General features: G+C 41.8%; 1 protein-coding gene across 6 annotated transcripts in view; it reads left to right on the top strand.

The window, feature by feature from the left end:
- The first annotated feature begins 866 nt into the window (after nucleotides 1-866).
- ehbp1 (EH domain binding protein 1) overlaps nucleotides 867-22,935 on the top strand; it is a 133,237-nt gene continuing 111,168 nt past the window's right edge. For 5 of the 6 annotated variants that reach the window (XM_070977126.1, XM_070977129.1, XM_070977128.1 and 2 more), the window contains exons 1-4: nucleotides 870-1,299; nucleotides 1,906-2,369; nucleotides 19,909-19,966; nucleotides 20,080-20,175. In XM_070977126.1, coding sequence (XP_070833227.1) covers nucleotides 2,266-2,369; nucleotides 19,909-19,966; nucleotides 20,080-20,175 — 258 coding nt within the window. In that variant the 5' untranslated portion in view covers nucleotides 870-1,299; nucleotides 1,906-2,265. Of the gene's footprint in view, nucleotides 1,300-1,905; nucleotides 2,370-19,908; nucleotides 19,967-20,079; nucleotides 20,176-22,935 lie in introns of all 6 variants that reach the window. The other variant, XM_070977124.1, reaches the window with a different exon arrangement.

Genomic DNA, 22,935 nt, shown 5'->3' with positions numbered 1-22,935 from the left:
CTCTCAACATGTGGAAAAGACCCCCCGGCATGCAGGGCTACAAGGTTAACACTCACTTATTAATGTGACAGGACCAGGAAGTGGAAGTCTCATCCTCATTAGCACTACCCTGAGGGGATGAGCTTCGATACTTGTGTCCTGGGTGAACTAAATGTTTTGTTTTCATCCCAAATCTTTGAAATTATTTTGCCACTTTGGCTGCTATTTTCCCATACCCAAGCACTTTTACACACAGAGCTATATAAGAATATTTAATGATATATATTATACAATAATCTTTAAATTATTTACCATTTAGCTTAAAACTTTGTGCCTTGGGGACGTCATACACAACCAACAAATGTTGTACAGCTGGCTGTTGAATGTGGAGTCTTCAGGACAGCAGAAAACCCAGAGCCAGATAACATTTTATCTACAGCCACAGTCAAGGATTAAATGTCTTTGATGGATGTTGGATTTGGCCAGTGTGATAATAACAACCCTGAAATGCCTCATGAATCCGTAAACAATCTGTAAATGGCACAAGAATCCCACCAATGGCTGATGCCCGGGGGCGTTTTTTCAGGCTTCAGTCGTCCAGGCGGCAGGCGAAATGATGGAGAGGTGAAGCTGCGTCAAGCAGCCAGATACATCTGGATCAAGACCGGAAATAAAATGATTAGCCTTCAAAATAAAATCAACGTGTCACAATTAGAACGAAAAAGGCTTCCGCACATGCGTCGAATCCGTCGTTTTAAAGAAGAAAATAAACTATAATTAGACCCAGGACAGATTCTTCATAAAAGTCACTTATGTGTCCTATTATCTATTAGTTACTTTGATTAGTAACGATTTTATTTTTAACACCGCAAACGGGAACCGTGTTGAATGATAGCTAGCTTCACGCACTCCAGAGGAACAGAGCGTCAAAGTATCACTGACAATTGGAGTACTTTGCTGTGGGAATTCCTGCCTGGGGTCGCAACACTTTTGTTAAACAGACTTGTGGGACAGACTCAATTAAATGTCGTTTCTAACTGACTCCTGAGTCACTGAGCTCGCGCTTACCTGTGGAGCAAATGTATCAAGTGGCAAGCAACGGTTTCCGCTCGTGCGGTGTTGTGATGGCTAGCCGTCATCGCTAGCAGGCGAGCTAGCTGTATGGCTGGTGTTGGTACTGCTGCAAAGAAGGCGATAATTAGCTTGCAAGCGGGATAACGTTACGCCTGCTCGGCTGTTAGTTTGTTCCAGACAGTTCGCCGTCTCTTAACACTGCTGATAAGGCCACTACACGGATAAGGCGTTGGATATCACAGCAAGGTGAGTGCCATACAGACACAGTTAACCTACTTTCACATGTTAAGTCGTTAGCTTAGCAGCTGAATCATTCCAGTTAGCGGAGCGCAACGGCTCGGACTATTACCTGGATTCAGAGACATTCCACTAAATATTCCATGTTTACAAAATGTTTATTTGGTTCTCAGTTCCGGGTGGTTTGTCTTCGTCTAGTTTTTGTAGACTGCGTGGTTAACACGACTTGTTTTGAGGTAATGTCACTGCTTCCCTGTCACTGTCCCGATTCATAAATTCAGATATTATTATCAAACATTCCAAGTTAGCTTGCCACGCCAGCAAATAGCCCACCCCCGGCACGCCGTGCTGGCAGCAGAAGTGATGGTACCGGAGCCCTCAACACACTCTTAGACATTAACAAAGTGTTACGTTGGTGATGTAAATGGGCTGGGTTGCTTTAACATCCACGCTGCTACAGGCGGCAGTAAGGGAAAAACCGTTAAGCGGACAAAGCATCCCGGTGTCGGTAACGTTTAGTGGAGTTTCACGTTAGAAGTCAGCGAGGTAGTCCGGACTGCCGGAGCTTCACAGTCCGGCTGTTGCTCTACTGACTGTCTTTTTCTTTCATTTCAGGGAGATTGCCAGATGGGAATATGATGTTCACACCCAGTGGATTACTCCTCATGCCTTTCAAATTTATGGAATAATTTTCATCATGTGCGCCGTCAAATCAGACCTCCACCACCGCTGCAGAGATTACGTTTCCTTATATTTGGATTTATCAGGCAGATTTTAAAGACCAGCAGCCACGACTGGGTGTGCAGTCTTTTCTCTTTTTTCAATGTGTTTCCGGTAAAACATTAGCTATGTATCTACGCGGGTTGGATATGCTCAGTTACCTATAAACATTAGCGTGAATTCGTGCGAAGGAAGCCCCAAGAAGGAAGTCCAGGGTGGGATAGGTACACAGAAACTACCCGTTCCCAAAGAAACATGGCCTCTGTGTGGAAGAGACTGCAACGTGTGGGGAAGCATGCCTCCAAATTCCAGTTCGTGGCTTCCTATCAGGAGCTGATGGTGGAATGCACCAAGAAATGGTGAGTTTTTTGGGAATAACAGTCGATCACAGCGCTGTCATTTAAGCCTGATGAAAACTGTGTGTCTCTGTGTGTGCTGGAATGCTGAGCTCGTTCCTGGTAGCCATAATTCACACGCACAGACACTTACACACTCAGTCTCCTTGGTGTGCAGGCATGTCTGCATGCTGGGAGGGGCTGGCTGCCTTGTAAAATTGCTATGTTTCTTTTTTTTTTTTCCTTGTGCACCGATGTTGAATTTGTTTGGTTTGAATCTTGAGTAGGCAGGCAGAAAGATTTCCCTTCAACCTGAAGGGCTGGGTCCAAGCCGCCCTCGCTCTCCTGAAATGTCCTTGAGCAAACCGCTAAAAGCCTACCAGCTCTAGGGATGCTGCTGGGAATCTGATCTGACCCCTGACCTCAATGGAAGGAGTGAAACTGTGAGCGAAGTTTGGAGCTATTATCCTTTTAAATTAGGATCTTGCATTACAGGAGCTTAGTTGCGTAGTCATTCACAGTGCAGTATATCCACTGAAAATACGCTGCTGACTGAGAGAAGTCGCTCTTGTCAGCTTTCTTGTTGCGCAATTCTTTCTGTATCTCCCACTTGACACAGTTTTTTTTGTCAGTGCTGTTTGCAAAGTCTGCAGTTCTCTTCTGTCCAAAGTAATTACAAGACAATGACCCTGACTGATAAGTTCAAAGTTGTAAACAACCAGTGCCGTCCCATTCCTTCTACGACTAATAAGATCTGAGCATTGTGTTAGAAATAATGACAACCATAATCCACAATACTAACATGTTATGTTTTAAGTAGTTAATTTCTTTTGCTTTAGTGCACTTGCTTTTCCCATGTCTTCAACCTGTATGTATAAAAATATAATCTACATATATTTCTGTAGTAAAGAATGAATGATTGATGCACATTGCAAGGAGGTGGAGAAGCTATCAGGTGTGTCTTGAGAGGTGAAGACAAAGCAGAGTGATAGGTGGATATACTGTGTGCTACGCTTGAGCCTGCAGGTATGTGTCCTGTATGAGTGAAGAGCAAACATGTAGCCTGCAGGCATGGATACTCAAGCGGCTTGCCGTAGGCGTGACCAACCCAGCCCCACGGAGCTTAGACCTGGGACAGATGTTAACGTGTTGGAGAATGGAATGAGAAAAATGTACATCTCTTCCCAGAGCAAAGGGTGGGTGGCCTCAGCACTCGGTCGGTAATGCGCTTTGTTTTGCAATCTGAACAGGGCTCTTTTATATTATTCAGTGGAAGAAATATGTGTGCATTGCATTTGTTGTTACATAATTTAGTTCTTATCTGTGGTGTATCTATAGTTTATGATAATGACACTATCTAAATTTAACAACCCTGGAGTGTAGATTACCAAGTGCTCAGATTCAGTTCAAATACTGCTTGGCTGTAGGCTACTAGTAAAAAGTCTGTTATCTTGTAAGGGTTAGATGATGGCCAGTTCATGATGCCGTTTATGAGCCACTAGCCAGTGTGTGATGCTACTACTGATCTGAAATGTCAGTGTTGCTGCATAAAATGGCATCTAAATAGGTTTTGATGCAAGAAGTTGTGTGGCTGAGAGTGCTGCCTCAGGGTCTCTGCTTCCAGTGAATGTTTGTGTGTATGTGTGCACGCCTGGCTCAAAGTGCGAGAAAGCACTGGCGCACAGTTTCTGCCTTCCTTGGACTTCATCAGTACGGTATGTTATTGTTGCAGTGGAAACTTTCCATCTACGCAGACTGGAAACAGTCCCCAGAGCTCAAATGGATCTCAAATCCTGAAGTCTTCAGAAGTGATTTTTGAAAGCTCACAGCCCTTTCTTTTCTGGACCAGGAACAGGAAGAACGGCTGAACGCTTGTTTTGTGTCAGAGTTCTTATGTATGTGCGCCCATATATAAAGGCGTGGGTGGTTTGAATGTACATTGTGTGAAATATAAAAGCATTTTGCACCCTTGGCTGACGCTGAAAGACTCGCTGATAAAATCACTAAAGTCGAGATAATATTAGACAGTTCAGACAGTCTGTAGGTAAAAAGTGTAGCAGTGTTTCCCCTAGGTTGACTGCTTCGGGGATTTGGATGGTACGCTGGGGGAGGTAGCATCAACTACACGGTAAAACATCATGAAATGTTAAGAGAGAGTTGAGTTATTCTGCTACATAAACCTTACAGTGTTAATATCAGAAGTTATATTGCCATTTAATTCTGCAGCGGTGTCAATGGCAGAAACAGCAGGGAGGATGAACACAAAAATAAGGAAGCAAAACCCGTACTTTCAAAATACAGTTTCAATCAAGAATTTATAACATAAGTAAAATATTAAGTCTCTTTCAGGGTGAGGGGGTCTTGTTGAGGGGGCGGGCTGACCCTGAGGCAGTGGTAGGAGAAACACTATGGCCAGAGTGTACTCCATCAGAGCTTGTAAGCACGATGACCACGCTGGAAATCAAATGTGTTCATTGTTCTGAATGACCACATTCGAAGGAGGAATGAAAAGTCAGTCATGGATACTCGAGCTAGTGAAGGACATTCGTAGTGCTGCACTTGGTTGTTCACAAGTGACAGAAGTAGCTGTGTAACAAATGGAAAACGTGAGCTAGAGAGAGGAGGTCAAGGTGTTTGTCTGCATCAGAAAACAACTGTCCAGTCAGGGTATGTGAATAAAGTGCTTAATGCAGCATACTCACAGAGCTAGAGATTCACGAGAGGCCAGAGACTGCCTATTACTGTCTACCATCTGTATGTGTGGACGCAGCGGGAGGCGTGATCAGTCACTTGACCGTTCTTATCATGTGGATGTGGGCGTGAGCATTTTCATTCCACCAGAATTGCTCTTTTGGTGCTTGAACCTTCTGTGATGCTCTCAGGTAATGTGGGATATCTGTCTTTCTCTGCATGAAACTGCCTTTGGGATGGGACCATATTTTTTTAATAATGTTTGTAACATCTTGCAGCAGTTAAGCTGGGTTGCCAATGCAAAACATTACAAAACAAAGCACTGACCTGCCAGACTGTTGCTCATAGTTTTTGCAATACTGCTGGTAGCATTCGGTCTAGTTGGCCTTCATCAGTGGCTGTTCAGCTAAGTGAGCTTGTTGAACTGATGACAGAGGAAGTCTGTGAGAGGGAGCAAATCAGTGATTTCAGCTCTTCAGAGAGGTGTCACATGATTCCCCCCTATACATTTCAATATTCTACCAGCTGAAGATATTTCTTCTTTGGGCAGTTGGCCCAGTGTTATAATTTTCTTCCTTGAGATGGAAGTGGCGACACACAAGGAGCCTTAGACGGAGGGAATTTCCTGTCATATTTCATGTTTGTAAAGTGAATTTTGGTCTCTATCTGTTGCCCTAGTTGCTACAGTTGACTCCTGTGTGGAGCAGAGGGAGTTAGCATTCCACTCACACACCTATTTCAGACTCCAGAATCAATTCAGACTAACCATTAAAACATTAATGAGTTCAGTGTTTGTGTTTGCCAGTGAAATGAAGCACCACGCACACTGTGTTGCAGCACTACCCTTTTGAAACTTGATATTTCACATCATTGATGAAAATTGTTTTCTGTTGCCTTTCGTCTGTAGCAGGTAAATCAAGCTTCTTTGGCACATAAGTAGAAATAATTAAACTTACAGTTCAAATTGATAAACTTACATCCATAATGTTAGTGTTTGCAGTATGAACTCTTTTACACACATTCATGTTTCTGTACCATATTTGTGTAGGTTTACTACACTTTTATCCTGCATGTCATGTGTATGTATACTCATCAATGTAGGTGAGTGGACTAGTCTTAAAAAAAGCAAATATATGGTGAGCATTATCCTTTCCACTCATAACTGCTGTCAGGCTTAGAGAAACACATATATATATTTTTTATTAAGGCTTAATCAAATTTCCATATATGCTAGTGTGAGCGGTTCAAGGTCTGCCTGCTTTAATTGTTTAATATCTCACTCCTGTCACTGCTAAAGCACTTGGCTACAGAGTGAACAATTCATTGTTACCCCCATTCCCTCTTGCATCCTTTATAAGTGTCCAAGGACCATATCTCTCTTTTAGGATCTTAAGCCCATGTGATATTTGATTTGATGAGACTTCCTCTGCATTGTTGTGTGGAAAGTCTGATGTGTGTGTGTGTGTGTGTGTGTGTGTGTGTGTGTGTGTGTGTGTGTGTGTGTGTGTGTGTGTGTGTGTGTGTGTGTGTGTGTGTGTGTGTGTGTGTGTGTGTGTGTGTGCTTGCACATAGGTAAGGGTTGCACAGATTCACACATTTATGTTTGTTGTTGCTCTTGTTTGTCTTGTAGCATCCAGTTCTGTGTTTTCAGCCAGGGGTTTTGAGCAGCTTTGAATGCACCACACACAGCATCTTGTGTCATGACTGCATGTTTCTTGCTCAGATTATTGACTGGGATGGAGGCATCACGCAGTCTTCTTCTTGTGGCAAACTGAAGTGTCAAAACTCTGAAAATTGGCTTGGATTTTTTAAGTGTAGAGCAAAGTTAATTTGTCAGGCAGCAGTTTTTACCTGTCGCTGGTGAATGGGTGAGTGCTGGTGTGACACCCTGCAGGTTAGATCATACCTCCTGTCCAGTTTTCAGGGGCTCTGTTCATTTAGGCCTAACATCTTATTTATTATTTTGTTATTGCACATGCTTGATAAGCAAGAAAAACAAAATAATACCAGTTTAATTCAGATATAATTTTATTTACCACTCTTATATCCAGTATAGCAATGATGCTGCTGTTAACTAATGTGAATACATATCAAATTACGTACTGCGATAGTATTGAATCGGGAGAATATCATCCCAGCCCTAATGTTTGTACTCTCTAGAAATAAATGCTTCTGACGAGACTGTTCATTCAAGCTCTCAGATACATAGCAATACATGTAGGCGTGCAGTAAGTGGGGCGCACTTTTCTGTCACTCAGTTGCTGTCAAGAGGATGCAGCCTCGACAGGGAAAGGAAACTCAGTCTGAACTTCAGCACAAATGTAACCCTCACACGCTGTCAGTATCCCCCGGAGGCTGGTGCTTTTCAATAAGAATGTTTTTTTACTCCATCTGTCTGGTAAAATATGGTTTGAATACTCGTCAAAAGCCAAGAGTGACATCTTAACACATGTGGCGTGGATATGAGGTGTATACACTGGACACAACACAGAGACACTAGTGATTACATGGTAATTCTACCTATATACAAGCATGGCTAATCAAGACTGCTCCCCTGACTGCAACATGACAAGACGGAGAAGGTTCAAGAAGGACTGTGCAGAAACCCTGAAGGCACACACAAAAGCATGCACACACACACACACACACACACACACACACACACACACACACACACACACACACACACACACACACACACACACACACACACAGGTCATCTCATAGGGAATTAGAAATTCTGAACACTAACACTGGATTTACGCTTCCTCATTCGAGGTGTTCAGTGGTTCCACTGTGGATGCCTGCAGGGATTGATTTATTTTTCAGCATTTAGCCTTTGAATCGTCATAGCACTGCTCTACAGCACTTGATAGATGTGTCATACAATATCAGCTACTCCCTGTTCAACCAAAGTCACCAAGCTTTCATTCAGTTAATTTTCCATCTGCGCTAAAAATGGCTTCTCTAGCTGGAACATCAAATACAAATGTCTAAGTACTAAGGAGATTATTTCTGAGCTGTGAAATTATTATATACTTTAAGTTATTATATTTACATTCTTTGTTCAGTCACTGACTCAAGTGACAGCTGAGTGAGGATTGTACTTACAGCAAATCAACAAACTGCATTACCTTGCAAGGTTAACCTTTGAAGGGTTTGATTCCTACAATAAGTTGTGCATTAGCCAACATGATTCCATGAATGTGAGCAAAACACTGAATCTCCACTTGCTCACTCCCTCATTTGCTGAATCAAAGCCTTAGTAAATACCAAAACTGCAAAAGTGTGTAAATGAATGTCAGTCCACAGAGCAGGCATTAGGCTGTTGGTTGAGTAATGGCACACTATTTCAGAGGAAGTGACCAGCGTGTGTCAGGCTGTGACATGTAGTCCTCTGTTGAACATGTGTGCATTATGGCAAGCGTCCATCATGTCTCTGCCAGACAAACATCTTCCTGCCAACTTGTCTGACGTGGCTCTCCATTCTATTCAAATTTGCAGGCCATAACACATTCCTGAGTAAAATTATGGCACCAGGAGAGGATTTCATTGCCAGGTGATAGTATGGTGCATTCGTTTCTGTTGTGCAGAAAACCGGGATGAAACCAAACAATTTGGGTTATCATTGGCTACGAGGTTTTGGAGAAAGTGACACTCCTCCTCTGAGGTTAATAATTGAATTGTTTATATCTTCTTTGGTTTCTCAGTGTGTTTCAGTGTAGTCTGATATTAAGGCTTCAGTCAATGATTTGCTTTGATATTTGAACTGATCTGATGCCATTAAAAATGGTAAAACTGGGACGATGTCAAGCAAGTGTTTTCGTAGTTAATATTTGAGTTGTTATAGTTTATGTGCTTGCTTATCACTTCCTTAATTATAGCATTTGCTACTGATTTAACTCTGCCGATTGTTTTGTCCTCTCAGTACAGCTTGCAGCTCTTAATCCCCTCAGCCTGCGGTTCCTCAATTGTTTTCTTGCACCAAACCCTCTGCTGTCATGTGGGGCAGCTCCCACACTATCATTAATGCCTCCCCTCACTTGTTTCTCTCTTTCGTCTTTCCGATAATGTCACTTTAACGGCTTTGCAGTGGAATCCACCCAAGTGTAGATGTTCTGCGCTGCAATTATGGACACAAACAGGCAGTTACACACCCCCTCCCACACACACCAAGAGACATGAAACATTGCAGGGTGGTGAAGCAGTCAATGGGGTGTAAAAAGTGATGAAAACTCTGCTGGTGTGTCTGTCTCTGCTGCTGTCAGGCAGAGAAACACATGGCTCTCGAGAGCGCTCATCATTTATCAGCCTGCAGAGCAGTGCTGCAGCATCTGCAGGCTGATAAATGTGTACTGTATGTGTGTCAGAATGGCAAAGCAAAACACCACAAGCTGCAAGTGTACCGTTGTTATGTTTTGGGAAAGCCCGTTCTTAAGAAATGTAGTTGATGCGGGTGGAATTTAGGAAGTACAACCTGCGGGAGATACTGGCGAAAAAATGTACTTTCCTTCTCTGGAAGTATTCTGTGAAGCAGAGATGTGGTCTCTGCAGACCAGTAAATACCCTGTCTCTATTTTTACACACACTTTGGCTTTTGTTAAAGTTAGTAGCTCCCGTTTGGTCATGGTGGTCGTAATTTATCACACCCCCTTGGGTAGAACAGTAATATAATCCTTCTGCAGATCAATCTATACCCTCAATTCTTTACTGCAGTTACTATTATTTCTGTGGACTAATCATACCTCCTTCTCTATGCCTCCAGCCTCAAGTAGGTGTGGGCGATATGATCTAGAATTTATATTGCAGTATTTTTCTTTTCTTTTTTTATACAGTAACAGTATTTTTTTTACAGTATTACAAGATAAAAGGATACTCCACTGAAAACATGATTCTACCTATTTTGACTATTAAATTGTAAGGGAATATATCTTTAGAAAGAAAAATATTATATCTAAAAAAGATTTTTATTGGCTCCAAATAGGAATGAAAAGGTATAGGCCTATATCCATATGGAAGGAGCAACCGGCCCATTATGTAGGTTAATTACTAAATGTGCCGTGATTCATTTTTGGAGGTAGACAAAGGGAAGGATGAGGCATGTCATCAGCACTTATTTGGCAGAAAACCCAAAGCATGATATATGAGTACAGCAGTCAGTATACCACAGGGCATGTCTATCAAGTACATTTACATATGGCAGCAGCAGACACACATACCAACACGGCACGCAGCAGAGGGGGCTTTCCTGTAACAGCAGCCAGCTGAGCTCATGTATGAAATGTGAAGATAGGTCTGGCTATGTGAGACTACACTAAAAGCAATGTGGTAAAGCAGTTTCCCACATCCATCGTACTTCTCTGGTTATTTAACTGGCCTCAAATGAGGCTTGACGTTTGCACAGTTTCTCCGGACCATCCCTCAATATTAACTACACCATCATTTCTTTAGAGCGTAGGTCAACATTAGATGCTACAAGTCAGATTAGCCGCGGATCATGCTAGCAATAAATTCAACTGGCTGCACCACAAAATATAAAATAAAGCAACAAAAAATGGCAAATGATTAGCACACACATACAGCGTATAGCGTAGTTATTGTGGGGACATTTCCATCAAGTTGATTCACTGGGTTTTCATTTCTTTGGGAGTGTGTGAATGATTCTTGTTTTGGTTCTTGCACCCAACACCAGAGAAATTAGCATGCATTGTTTTTAATGTTACCTTCCACATCTTTGTGTTTCCAGAGTCAGCAATATTGTGAGGAAAATAGCAGTTACGGGATATAGCTCCAGTTCTATGGGACCATTATTATTGCAGCCACAGTAAAGTGTTTTATTTTTAACATGCTTTAACTTTTATCATGGTAATGACGGTATTGCAAAATGTATGTTTGTGGCAGAATGTGACACCAGTAATGGTTATGAAACCCACCCGTGGCCATAAGAAACAACCTTTGTTCAATGATAAAATGAAGGAAACAGAAACCGGAAAATGGATTGGCACATGATGAAGAAAGCAGTCTGTTAGGAATATGTTTTTCCATTCAGTGTTTTTGTTAGGCAAAATAAGTTAAAATATGTAATGTCACTGCTGAAGTTGCTGTCTCCTGACTGCTGATGTTTGTTTGCCTTAAGAAATGGACGTTGTTGTCCTCAGCAGGGCTCCTCGTTTCTCTGCTGTTGGTGCTCTTGTAGCACATGATGGTTGTGCTCCTTACTGTGTCAGTTCCTCCCTGAAGCTATTAGAAAGCTGGTTTAGCAAGGAGGAATTTTTTTGTATTATCTCATTTACCCTACTGAAAGGCAGCTCTCTGTCATTCCCTTCTTTATTTTGGAGACGCTCCCGAACACAATCTGAATTATTCCTGCTGTGCCCTATCTGTACTCAAAGGTTTTATTGTGCTGTCTTGTTTTGTGAAAGTGAGGTGTATGTCAACTCCTGTTTGCATCCATTTTACTCAGTGCTCAGAGCTCCAGACTCACTTTTTCGCAGAATATTACCAGTGGAAACACGACTGCTCCTGGTGTTTCACATGATATATGACGATGATTTTAAAAAACAAAACAAGGGGCCTACTTGCAAGTTGCACTTTTGCTCCTAGTTATAAAATTGAGTCACACTGTCTCCAAAAATGGTCACAGAATGCGACTAAATGGTCACAGTCTGGAGCCCTTTGTCCTCTATCATATTACTTTCTGAGTCCTTCTTTCCATCTGTTCCTCTTAGTTGTATTTTTACATGAGCGCACACATAGGCTCCTTCATCACTGCCTTGCTCTCTGTGTGTTGTTTTTGCCTGCCTATGTAGAAGCCGGAGTTTGCTTAAAGGTGTCACTTTATCAGCCTTGTCTCATTATCGTGAGAGTTGATCAGCGGAAAGACTCATTTAGTTTGCCTAGAAAAAGGCATTGCGTTGAGCTTTCCTTCACGGCAGCTTTTTCAGATGTCCAGTTAATGTGGACTCCTCCGCCACTGCAGAAATGTAGTGATAAGAGAGGAATGAAATCACATTGGAGATGAGCCAGTAAAGTAAAGCAACAAGAAGAAAAGATGTGTACACTTGTCTTGTAGCATTGAACACATGCACTTTTGCAGATGAAGCCGATTAGTTTTATTGGACATCATTCCTAGTCAACGTCACAATCTCAGCTCAGACCTTTTCACTGTTTGGTTTTCCAGCAGCTCCCAAAGTCTTTCTGTGAATATAGTTTTACCCTTCATCCACAGGCCAATCCTGTCAGCAAAGAAACATCTAATTTTCTTCTCCTGACTCTCAGTCATCACCACTTAAAGTCCTTGTTTTTGACAGTTCCCTCTTCTCTGCTCTCTATATGCTTTCTCACGGGGTAAGGTTTAAAAAGTCTTACTTGACCTCCGTTCGTCATGGCAGGTGGAGCGCCTCATCTTCACTTTCATCCGTCCAATCTACCTGCCTTATTGTTTGTAACTTGCTCGTACTGCGTCTCTGTCCTTCGCCATGGCAGATCCATAATTGGCCACACTTGTCCTCCAGCTGGTCTATCTCTGCAGTTAAGTTCTGGTGTGTCTCCATGCAACCGTCCTTTCAAGCAAACTTTGTAAATTTCACAAAAATAACATTCAGCTGACTTGAAACAGACTCGGCTGCTCACTGAATTTAAAATACAGCTGCTTCAAAAAGAGTCTTCACGCTTGATGTCTTTCGGCCCTCACTGGGAATAATGAAGCCTGTAAATGTCTGGAAAAATGTTTTTGCAGTCCCAATTCACACCTCGCTCTGTAGCTTTTTTAGTTGAAGATCATTTGTCACATCAGATGCTGTATTGATGTTAACAATAGTCTTCATCAAAAGAGTTATATGATGCAGCTGAAACCGGCTGGGCAGTGGGATCAGTGAGGTGCATTAATCATCTTCAAATCTAGCCATAAAACATATAGAAGATGCCAGTGACCTTAGAAATATTTGGATCCAAGAAAATATAGTGTCGTTCATCGAAGAATTTAAAGCTAAGGTAAAAGATGTTTGCTATCAGTATAACAAAATAATGTTGGATGTCACCTACTCATGGCCTCAGACTTGCATTTATTTAACAATTATTTTGTGTAATCCTGGAATTTTGATTTAAGATCATTTCACAGTTAGAGAAAGTGGCCCTGCCAGACATTCGGCTGCAGTTACAGTACAAGAGCCAGGGACACACTGTACACAAACATGTAAACAAGCACAATCAAGCAAGCTGATTAGTGAGGTGCTTTAGCTTTCACTCTAGACACTTGAGTCTGGCTTTACTGCTTTCATCGTTAACTCTGTGTCATTGACCCAGCTCTTGACAGCCACATACACACTGACTACATGACTGTCAGTGTAGACCCACACCACACATGCTTTTATTGTCACTTACTAAATTCTGCAAATATATTCAGATCCTGGTGTCTTAAAGGTCAGATTGGCAGTTTTTGTTAGATTGGATTCCAAAGGGGACAAGTTTTTACTGGCAGACAAAAAGGTTTCGAAATACCCACAGAAACTTCTTACCCACAGAAACTTCTTACCCACAGAAACTTCCACAACTTCCACTTCTTCTTTATGCTCCGTGCATAAATAACGAAAGACACAGCTTCCACCAGAGTTTTGAAGCTTTTAACAAGAGCATTAGTATGACACAGAATATTAAGTATTAACTGATGAAACCGATACAAAACAAAAGATGCAATTTTGAGATGCATAGCAACTTCAGAGGCTCATTGTAAAAATCTTATTTTAAACAGCTAAAAGAAATAAAATCAGAAGCTGACAAATATTAAGACAGACGCAAACTTACTGAGCAAATAAATTGAAACAAGGCCAGAGTTTCACTTGGTGGAAAGATGATCAAACGAGACCTACTTGGCATGCAGTGAGTTGTTCAATGCTTGTCACACCTTGTGAACACTGCATTACACAGAGTTAATGTAGATTGAAATTCAGAATTTGCCTTTTCAAGTCATTGCCAGTATGTGTGGGTTTGCGTGGCGTGTGTTCAGTTTATCATGCAGTCTGGGAAGTGACAGTCACACAGATTGTGTTTGCGCTGCTACATCTGTCTTGATAGCAAAGCCCACAGTCTGACTGATAGCGCAGCAAAGTGAGAGCAGTCCTCCCTCCTCCTCTTCCTCTTTTCCCTTTGTCATTTCTCTCTTCCCACTCTCAGCCATCTTATTGATGCTGTCTTTGCTGAATCAGAAATTGCCAAGTAGGTCAGGTATAAAAAAGAAAAATACATTTTTAGCTAAGCTTGAAAGCATTTTAGCTGTCACTGTGTTATTTCTTTCATTTTTACTGCAAGCGGCCATGGCTGTGGTCTTCTGCCACTGCAGATCCCAGAAATCCTTCGTCAAAGTGTGAAATCTGCTGGTGCAGTATTCATTTCTGTAGGTGACACCAGTTTCCTTCCATTCAGTTCTGGTCAATATTACTGCATACTAAGATATTCTAAGTGTATTTACTACAAATAGTCCTTCAAACAACCCTATATCACAAGTTTAAAAAGGATTTTTATGTACATAACATAATGGAGTTCACCTGACCCCATCAATTTTAAACCTTCTGTCCATACAAGAAAATGAAAACATTGCTTAGAAAACTTACTTGGGGAACCTCGGGCTGTGCAAGCAAAGAGAGATCCCCCAGTGGGACAGCTGAGTCTGCAGTATCTGCAGGGATTATGTCCTGCTGTTAAACCCAAGCATTTGCCTCAGTATTTTCTGTATGTCGGACAGAATGCAGTTTGCAGTGAATGCAAGTTTAGTCACTATTATGTTATGTCAGTTAAGGCTTTTTTTGTACACAAATGTGTATAGATAGTTACATCCCTGTTGCATAGAAACAGCATTATCATGGGACTTATGGTATAGTTATTTTAAACCATTATTTAATTTAATTCACTTAGTCCACCCCTAGTCTGTGATGATAGTCTGAGAGATTACATATCCGTGTGCTTGTGTGTATTGCAGCAGCGTGTCGGTTTTAGTATGCATGGCAGTACTGTAGTCTGTGATAGTTTCATCTTTCACCACTGCTGTATCACAGCACAAACAAATCTACATTTTCCTCTCTCCTAATGCCTGTGATTGACAGGCAGACAGGAAGTCTGTCGGCTGACATCAAAGCTCTTCCTCCTCTGAGTAATGTCAGCATTTAGTTGGGATTATACAGTATCTGCTTTTAGTAGCCTGTCTCTCAAAAACAGGCACGCACGCATGCACACACGCACACACACACACACACACACACACACACACACACACACACACACACACACACAGAGTTATCGTTCCTCTTCCCTGCCTTCTTACCCTAACTGCCCTCTTAATTTCTTCACATCATGGTTATCAACCTTTACAACTCCATATCTCTCTCAGACAAACACGATGGCCGCTCAAGTAAGACAGTAATGTTGAGTCAGTCAGTGAATTACACACCTCAGAGTTGTTCTCAAGAACTAAAATGAAATAACACTGTGCCAATGGTCCGCTAGGGTCTGCATGATGTAAATTTTGTCATCAGAGGATGTTTACGAAGGCTCCATGTGGACATCTGCACACCTCCATGTTCAGGCCTAAAAGAGGTAACATTTAATGACTGCTTTTTCATTTTAGTTAACTTCTTTTTAATGTGCCGATGACAGCTTTTTGCCCTTTCTGATGAAGAGTTTTGGGTGTATATTCTCTAATCTCTTATCAAAGTGCATAAACTCAGATTTATCTTACCATTCACATACATTGCTATTATTTTAGCAGTAAAAAAACTGCCTGTTTTGAACACAGGCATGAGGTGATAAAATGCTAAATTGCTAACAACATGACAATCATGTTATTTTCCTTCAGCTGATTCAATGCTAAAAATGGAAATCAATATTAAGTGGACAGCTTTCCCTCTTGAATCTTGGAAGTTGCCTGTCGGTATTATCTCTTAAAATAAAATAATGTTAACACTTATCAGTTCATAGCTGTGTTTTATCTCTGCACCAAACTAAACTAAGCCCTACCCTGATACGTGTTTGCTTTTGTAACTCTGTGTGTGTGTGTTTGTGTGTGTGCGTGCGTGTGTCTACACGGCTGGTCGGGGGGCCGTCATATCAAACGTGAAGTGGTTCCTTCCTCCTGCCTACAGGAAAGATAGGCCAGCCACAACATCCTGACACACCCTCCACTTCCAGCCATGCAGGCAGATGGGCATGCGCACAGAGCCTCAAGTGTTTTGCCACAAGTGCTTTTAAGCTGCCAAGCAAATGTTTTTGATGAGCAAGCTCTATTTTTATGTCTTATGGCTGTTATACCCTTCTGTCTTCCTCTGACATCCATCTGATGGAATAGATTCACTTTGTTTTTAAGCAGTGCACCTCTGCACTGCTCGGCTTCACTTGATCTTAATGTGTATAACTGCAGCCCAAGCATATTATGTATACGTTTTTTTAATACTTTACCGTAAGCACATGCTTTTGTATTGAGCTGTGAGGGCTGTACTAATGCTTCAGAGTGCTTAGCGGCACTGTGGCTAAGCAGATACAGTGTGGTCACTGATGGAGAACTGCTGCCGCTGCCGTCATGCTGCCTCCACTGCACAGCTCCAGCAGATGAAGTGAAGTGTAATACACATTCCCAAAAAGATGTTCAAGCAGCATGGAGCTGACTGTATGATTTGGGTTGTAAATCAGAAGTCAGGATTACTCTATGAAATGGCTTTGAAAAGGGCAATTTAAAAGATCTCTAAGGAGAAGTCTGTAACTGATAATGTAGCTGACAGGTGGCGTGTGAAGATATATCAACATGAAACATGTCCTCTGCAGAAACTGCAGGATGATGGATTCCTTCAACGCCTGATGTTTTTTCTTACCTGCTGCGATGCTCAAGTGTCTCTGAGGGAAACGTACCCACATGCTCACTAATTGCAGGTGTGTGTGGAGGGGAGCTGCGGCTAGATGTCTTTAATGTAAATAGGGGAGGGTTCATCTATGTATTGTGTCCCTCTTCTTGGAGGGCTCTCGTCTCAGCTCCTGCAGAGCTCGCTGACCCACTTTCACTCTTATCTGCCCTTGTCTCTCCAGCCCACACATGCATACACACACATGCACAGGCTATCACAGATTCACTTCCATTTCTTTTTCATCTTTTAAACCTTGTGTTAATCATTTTTGACATTTTTATCTCTGCTGTATTTCTTCTTTCATCATATCTGAACTCCAGACTTTATGACACACATGTGCATGCTTATTTGATTTTTTCCTCTCCTGCCCAGATGCTGAGAGTTAAATATGTTTTTTGTACAGACAGCATAATACATAAGTAATCTCGGTTGGCGCTCACATTCAGTTATGGAAACAAATACTGAAAAATACGCTTTTAAACCTCTAGTGTGTGTAAGTCCGAGTAAACCAAAGGCCTTGGTGTTGAAATAGCTTTTTGTGTGAGTGAGGGGTGCGAAACACACGTCATGATGAACAGGTTGTGGCATTCCTCTCTGACGGCTCATTGATTCCTGTTAAACACCGAAGGAACATGCAGCCCTGAGGCTGGAGCCGAACATGTGAGAGAAAGACACCAGAAAGAGAAGAAGTCAGTTAGCCTGCAGGCGAATGGTTTAAATTTTTCTCATAGCACATGGAGTGCTGTACAAAGGGGAAAAACATAAGGGGCTGGTGTTATTTGTCTGTGCGTGTCTGTGCGTGTGTGCGTGCTCTCTGATATGGCCTGTATTGTTGGACAATAGCTTCTCTATGTAAGGCCTCTCCTCAAGGCTCAAATTGTTGCCTGTCATTCTCCCTCTCTCCTCTTTCCCCTCCTCTTTCCTTCTCTCTGTCCCTCTGTTTTCTTCTTTCTTCTCTCTTTTCCTCTCTTGTCTCCCTCCCTCCCTCTCTCTCACAGTCAGTCATTCTTTTCCCAGAATGACTACTACTTGCCGTTGTTGTTCAACAGTCTTTGACACAAGGACCCATGCACACATAAACCCAGTGTTATGCTTGCTATGCTTCGAGTATGTGCACACAAGCCACAGACAGCTATATCTCAAACCCACTAATACAGGGATATTGCCACAGATATAGAGGTTTAGCATCACCACATGTTAGCTATATTTTTTTGAGCTGTCATGATTCATTGCCAGCCAATATGATGCATTCTCGCCTCTAATTGAAGTGTAAAGTAGTTAACTTGGCAAAAAACAGCAAACGACAGCCTGGCCAGGATCGGATTTTTGAGACAGACGCCAATATTGATGTTTGAGGCTTTAATAACAATCTATCAGCCAATATTCATTTTGTTTTTCATATCAGTATCAATTGTTTATTCAAATTTTGACACATCAAAAAACAAAAGGCATAACAGTATCACTATAAGGGGGAGAAAAGAAATTACAAAAGGAGATATGTATCTCAATATATATGAATATATATATGAATATATATAGCACTTCTATACAGCACAATTGTGATCAAGATACTCATTTATTTTACTGTTGAGAAATAGTTGATTTTTTTTTTGCTGCTATTGGCCTGGACAATTTATCTCTTACGGAGCCTGACAGAATAGAATAAAATGATTTTAATTGATCCCTGCTGGGCAATTTGCTTCCTTTCTTTTCTCCATGGTGAGGTCAGAGGTCAGGCTCAGTTACAGAGTGTCAGCTTGGTAGCTGGAGCTGGAGAGCTTAAGAGCGTGGGGTGGATACTTGCCAATACAGGGACTTAAACCCGGACTCTCCTTTTGGCCGACAGTCTTGTTGATTGGCATCTGCTGCTGCTTGTCTTTGACCAAAAGCCAAAGCATGGTTTGACCTGTACAGTATACTTGGATTTGGGATGCAAATGTATTTTTATGAAGGTTTAGGTAAGCCAGGGTCAGGTCCTGACTGTTTGGTTCAGGTTTGGACTAAAATATTGGGATGCACTGATCCAACGTTTTTGTTATCTCACCTCAGGGTATCCGACAGGTACTGATCCAACACAGGTGCTCTCTCAAATTAGCCCAAAGTGTGTCAATTGATGCCCCAGTATGCATGTGTATGAGGGTCGGCTACTGCTATATAAAACTTTGGCCCTCTGTTTGTCTTAATATTTACAGTTTATTTCCTAAATCAACAGGTATTTTAAATTACTTGCTAATAGAGCAGCAGTGGACCAGTACTATGCAAAACAATGGACCGTGGTTTTGTTCATATCACGTGTTGACTCTGTTTGACATATAAACATCAAAACTTGAGCCTTGATGAGCGTCTGTCTCAGCACTGTGGCTCCATTTATCAGTTTTCTGTGTCACTTCTCCCAACACTTTACCTCTCTCTCATTACTGCATTATTATTTCAGCAGCCTGTAAACAGTCAAATGTATGTTGGCTGTCACTCGTTTTCTGTCGGATGGATCATTTCAGTTGTATTTTAGACTTAACGGCTTTGCCTTCACAATCTTCTCCGCTTTCACTGCTGTTTGATTTAATTCATTTTTGACTGTTGGGCTGCAGTTGTTCTCCTGTCACTTGTCAGTGCAGTGGGACTCTGACCTGGATTCGGTTAGGTTGTCTCAACCCTCGGCCTCCTTCAGTGTTTTTCCTGTCACACAAGCCTGAGTGTGTATTTCTCTGTTTGTGTGTGCTGTAGTCCACAGAGACAAAGTCAGGGTAAAGCTCTGTCATGATTTATTCATGCCATGAGTGGTTGTGTAGGTGTGTTGTTGTTGGTGTGTGTGCAAAGCAGGAGGCTTATCAGGCTTTTAAAACTTCAGTCATTAAGATACAAGCTCTGATCAGCTGACGGTCTTAACATTTTGATGTGCAGGTCGATGGAGGCGCAGAGATGGTGGACTGATGAATAAATACCTTTTGTCATCTTCGCTCATCTGTCTTTTCTCTCCTTCATCACAGGCAACCAGACAAACTGGTGGTGGTTTGGACACGCAGGAGTCGGCGGAAATCCTCCAAGGTTTGTATTTGATAAGCGGCACTCTGAAAACAAAATAAAGAAAGTTTAAAAGATAAAATGAAAGCTTCCCCCTTGTAATTCTATATTTTTTGTTGTGTCTTTCTGTCCTGCAGTCCCACAGCTGGCAGCCTGGCATCAAAAATCCCTACAGAGGAGTGGTGGTGTGGCCTGTGCCGGAGAACATAGAGATCACTGTCACTCTTTTTAAGGTAGGCTACAGCTGTTCAGCTGAGACAAGCTTGTCTATGTTCAGGGTGGGCTGGGGTTGTTAACGCAACATGAGGGTCTTTTTTGCCAGTGAACAGCAGAAACCGTAACCTACAGAAATAATTAGAGTAAGGCTCATTCTGACCTCACCTTTTCTGATTGGAGAAATAATAATAACAGCAAATTTGTTTGCAGCAATAAGTTTTATTGGAAGTTTTGTCTTCATTTAATGACCAGAAGGCCCGGTATAGTAATAACAGTTGTGTCTTTAAATGACACACATGCACAGACAGTATCTGTCACTGTGCCTGGCTTACTTAAACATGTTGGCCTCTGTGCTGACAGGCCACCTCAGAGCTCAGTGTCTTGTTACCTCTCAGCGTCTTAAATAGATGCTTCATCTGGACTCACACACAATGAAAGATCGGAGTCACGGTGACAAATATCTGAGACTTTATCTCCAGACCTTTGGGCACACTGATATCGCCAAATTAAAAGTACACACTGAAAAAAAACACTTTAATGTGTACTGGCTCAGTTTTCTAGGTCTATACTTGTTTAACACTACTGTGCTTGTCATTGTGTCTCTATTCTGGGCTCACTTCCACTTCCTGTCCCAGAGGAAGTAATAAAGCTGTTTTTGTAATGAGACACAAAGCAAAGCCACTGAAGGCACAACTCACCCACATTTGTACAAAAAACCCACAAATCAAATAACATCCTCTTTGCAGTCTAAAAGCTTGTTGTCTGTGCTAGAACAGTCTTTTACTGCAGCGACTACAGTGAAAATTCAGCCATTTTTGACTGCTATCAGACAGCCACAGCCCAGATAAACCACCAGCTTATCAGGCTGTTGAAGATAAGGTGTTACTATGAACAAATCTGATGGGATTCTGTGGGGGATCTTTGTAAATGAACAAAGAGCGACAAGAGCACGTGGCTACCTGACTAATGTAAGTCTAATATTCACCTGGAGAAAAATATGCAGGTGCTTAACTTGTCTCTTTGCTGTTTTGTGCTGTTTTGTACTTTTAGTCCTGTGCTTCATTTTTAAAGGGACAATCAAGCATTCTGTTTATAAGAAGAGACCTCCTCCACCTGTTAAAATAGCTGTATAGTCTTTTGTGGGCCTGATTATCTCAGGGCTGTACTGCAAATGTATCCCTGCACTGCAAACTGAGGCATGTACTGCACCAGACAAGAAGGATGTGACAAAGAGATGCTATTGGCTGCATTATGTAGACTGAAAGTAAGGATATCGCAGCCTGTGCTGCAACGATTCTGTCCATCTGTCTCTCAAGTTCCCCAATTTAGGTAGCCCTTTAGTATCAAAAATATTGCATAACGACAGTCTAATCTGTAAAATATCTAACACTCAATGACTTACAATTTAAATATTTCTGCAGTGTAGTCTGTCAACAGTGATTTGGAGATGCTGTCATACTTCTGTCTGGCCTGAAGCTCTTCAGTGAAAACAGCTGAGCTCAGCAGTGTTGCAGCCTGCACTTCAGGGAGATGTATGCCAGTGCGCAGCCCTAGCTGAACTTTGTTAATGGCAAGGAAAGACCAAAATTAATAAGTAACTTAACTGGGCTGCCTTCTGACTGCTCGCACCACAGACAGAATCAATCCTAACAGAGACGGCATGCAGAGAGCGGAGTGGACACTTAGTACCAGCCAAGTGAAACATGAAGCACTTGGTTTGTGATTTTTTTTTTATAACACATCTGCATTTCCCAAAGAGAGCTAATGTTTGCTCGCACGACATAGATTCTAAATATTTTATCTATGAAGATCCCTGCTAACAATATATTAGAAAAAAGGTTGTTAAAGCCCGGCAGCTGATATTTACCAGCAGCACTAAAACACGACAGACAACACCGTAAACTGAGAATAAACCGAGACGGCTGGTCATGTCATGCTCTGTTGTGTTTGACCGTTGCTCCAGACTGCAGGAATATTGATTTCCTGGAGTGTGTCATAGGCGTAGTCAGACAGAAAGGCCATCAGTGCATGTGGTTGCTTGAGTGCATGTGCACGTGTAGTACTGGAGCTGCAACAGTTATACTTGGTTTTTGTCTGTAAAAGGAAAAAAAAAAGTTCCAGTTTTGATAATATAAGTCAAGGAAATGCAGCAAATTCAAGAGACTATATTGAGCAAATGATTTATATGTTCATGTGGTTGTTAAAATTTTCACTGCAGGGGCCTGATTAGCTTAGATTTGTGTGTCCAGCGGTGATTTGTGGGTGTGTGTATGCGCTTCTGTCTGTGCTCCCAGAGGGCAGTGAAGATCATTTATGCCAGCAGAGTAAGACAGGGCTGCCTGCTGTCTCGCAGCCTTCATTACTGTCTCCTTTCATCACTTCACAGCAAAACAGGCAGGAAGTAAGATAAGACAGAGATACAAGTATAATATAGCAACAGAGACAAACTGGAGCAGAGTGGCAGAAAGAAAGAGATAATTTTGTACTTTTCTTTGGTTTTATGTGATGATTCAACAATGTTTCATGTTCTAGTGTTTTTCCTTTCTGATCCCTGCACCATCTTTCTTACCTGCACATTGCAAATTTGGACAATTTGTGGTGTTTTTATGTCTTCCAGTTTTAGGTTTTATGTCCGCATTATGAAACTGTTAGCTCTCTTACTGGCATCCGAAGCATGTTGACAGCATCCCGAACAGAACATTGTCTGGCTTGTCTCCTCATAAACTAACTAATCTTGGAACTGTCTGTTGTTGGTTTTTCTCCACTTCTCATTAAAA

This window comes from Chaetodon trifascialis, chromosome 13 (assembly GCF_039877785.1).
Source record: "Chaetodon trifascialis isolate fChaTrf1 chromosome 13, fChaTrf1.hap1, whole genome shotgun sequence".
Taxonomy (NCBI): domain Eukaryota; kingdom Metazoa; phylum Chordata; class Actinopteri; order Chaetodontiformes; family Chaetodontidae; genus Chaetodon; species Chaetodon trifascialis.
Note: the sequence above shows the minus strand (reverse complement) of the source record. Positions and strands in the feature narration are given on the sequence as shown.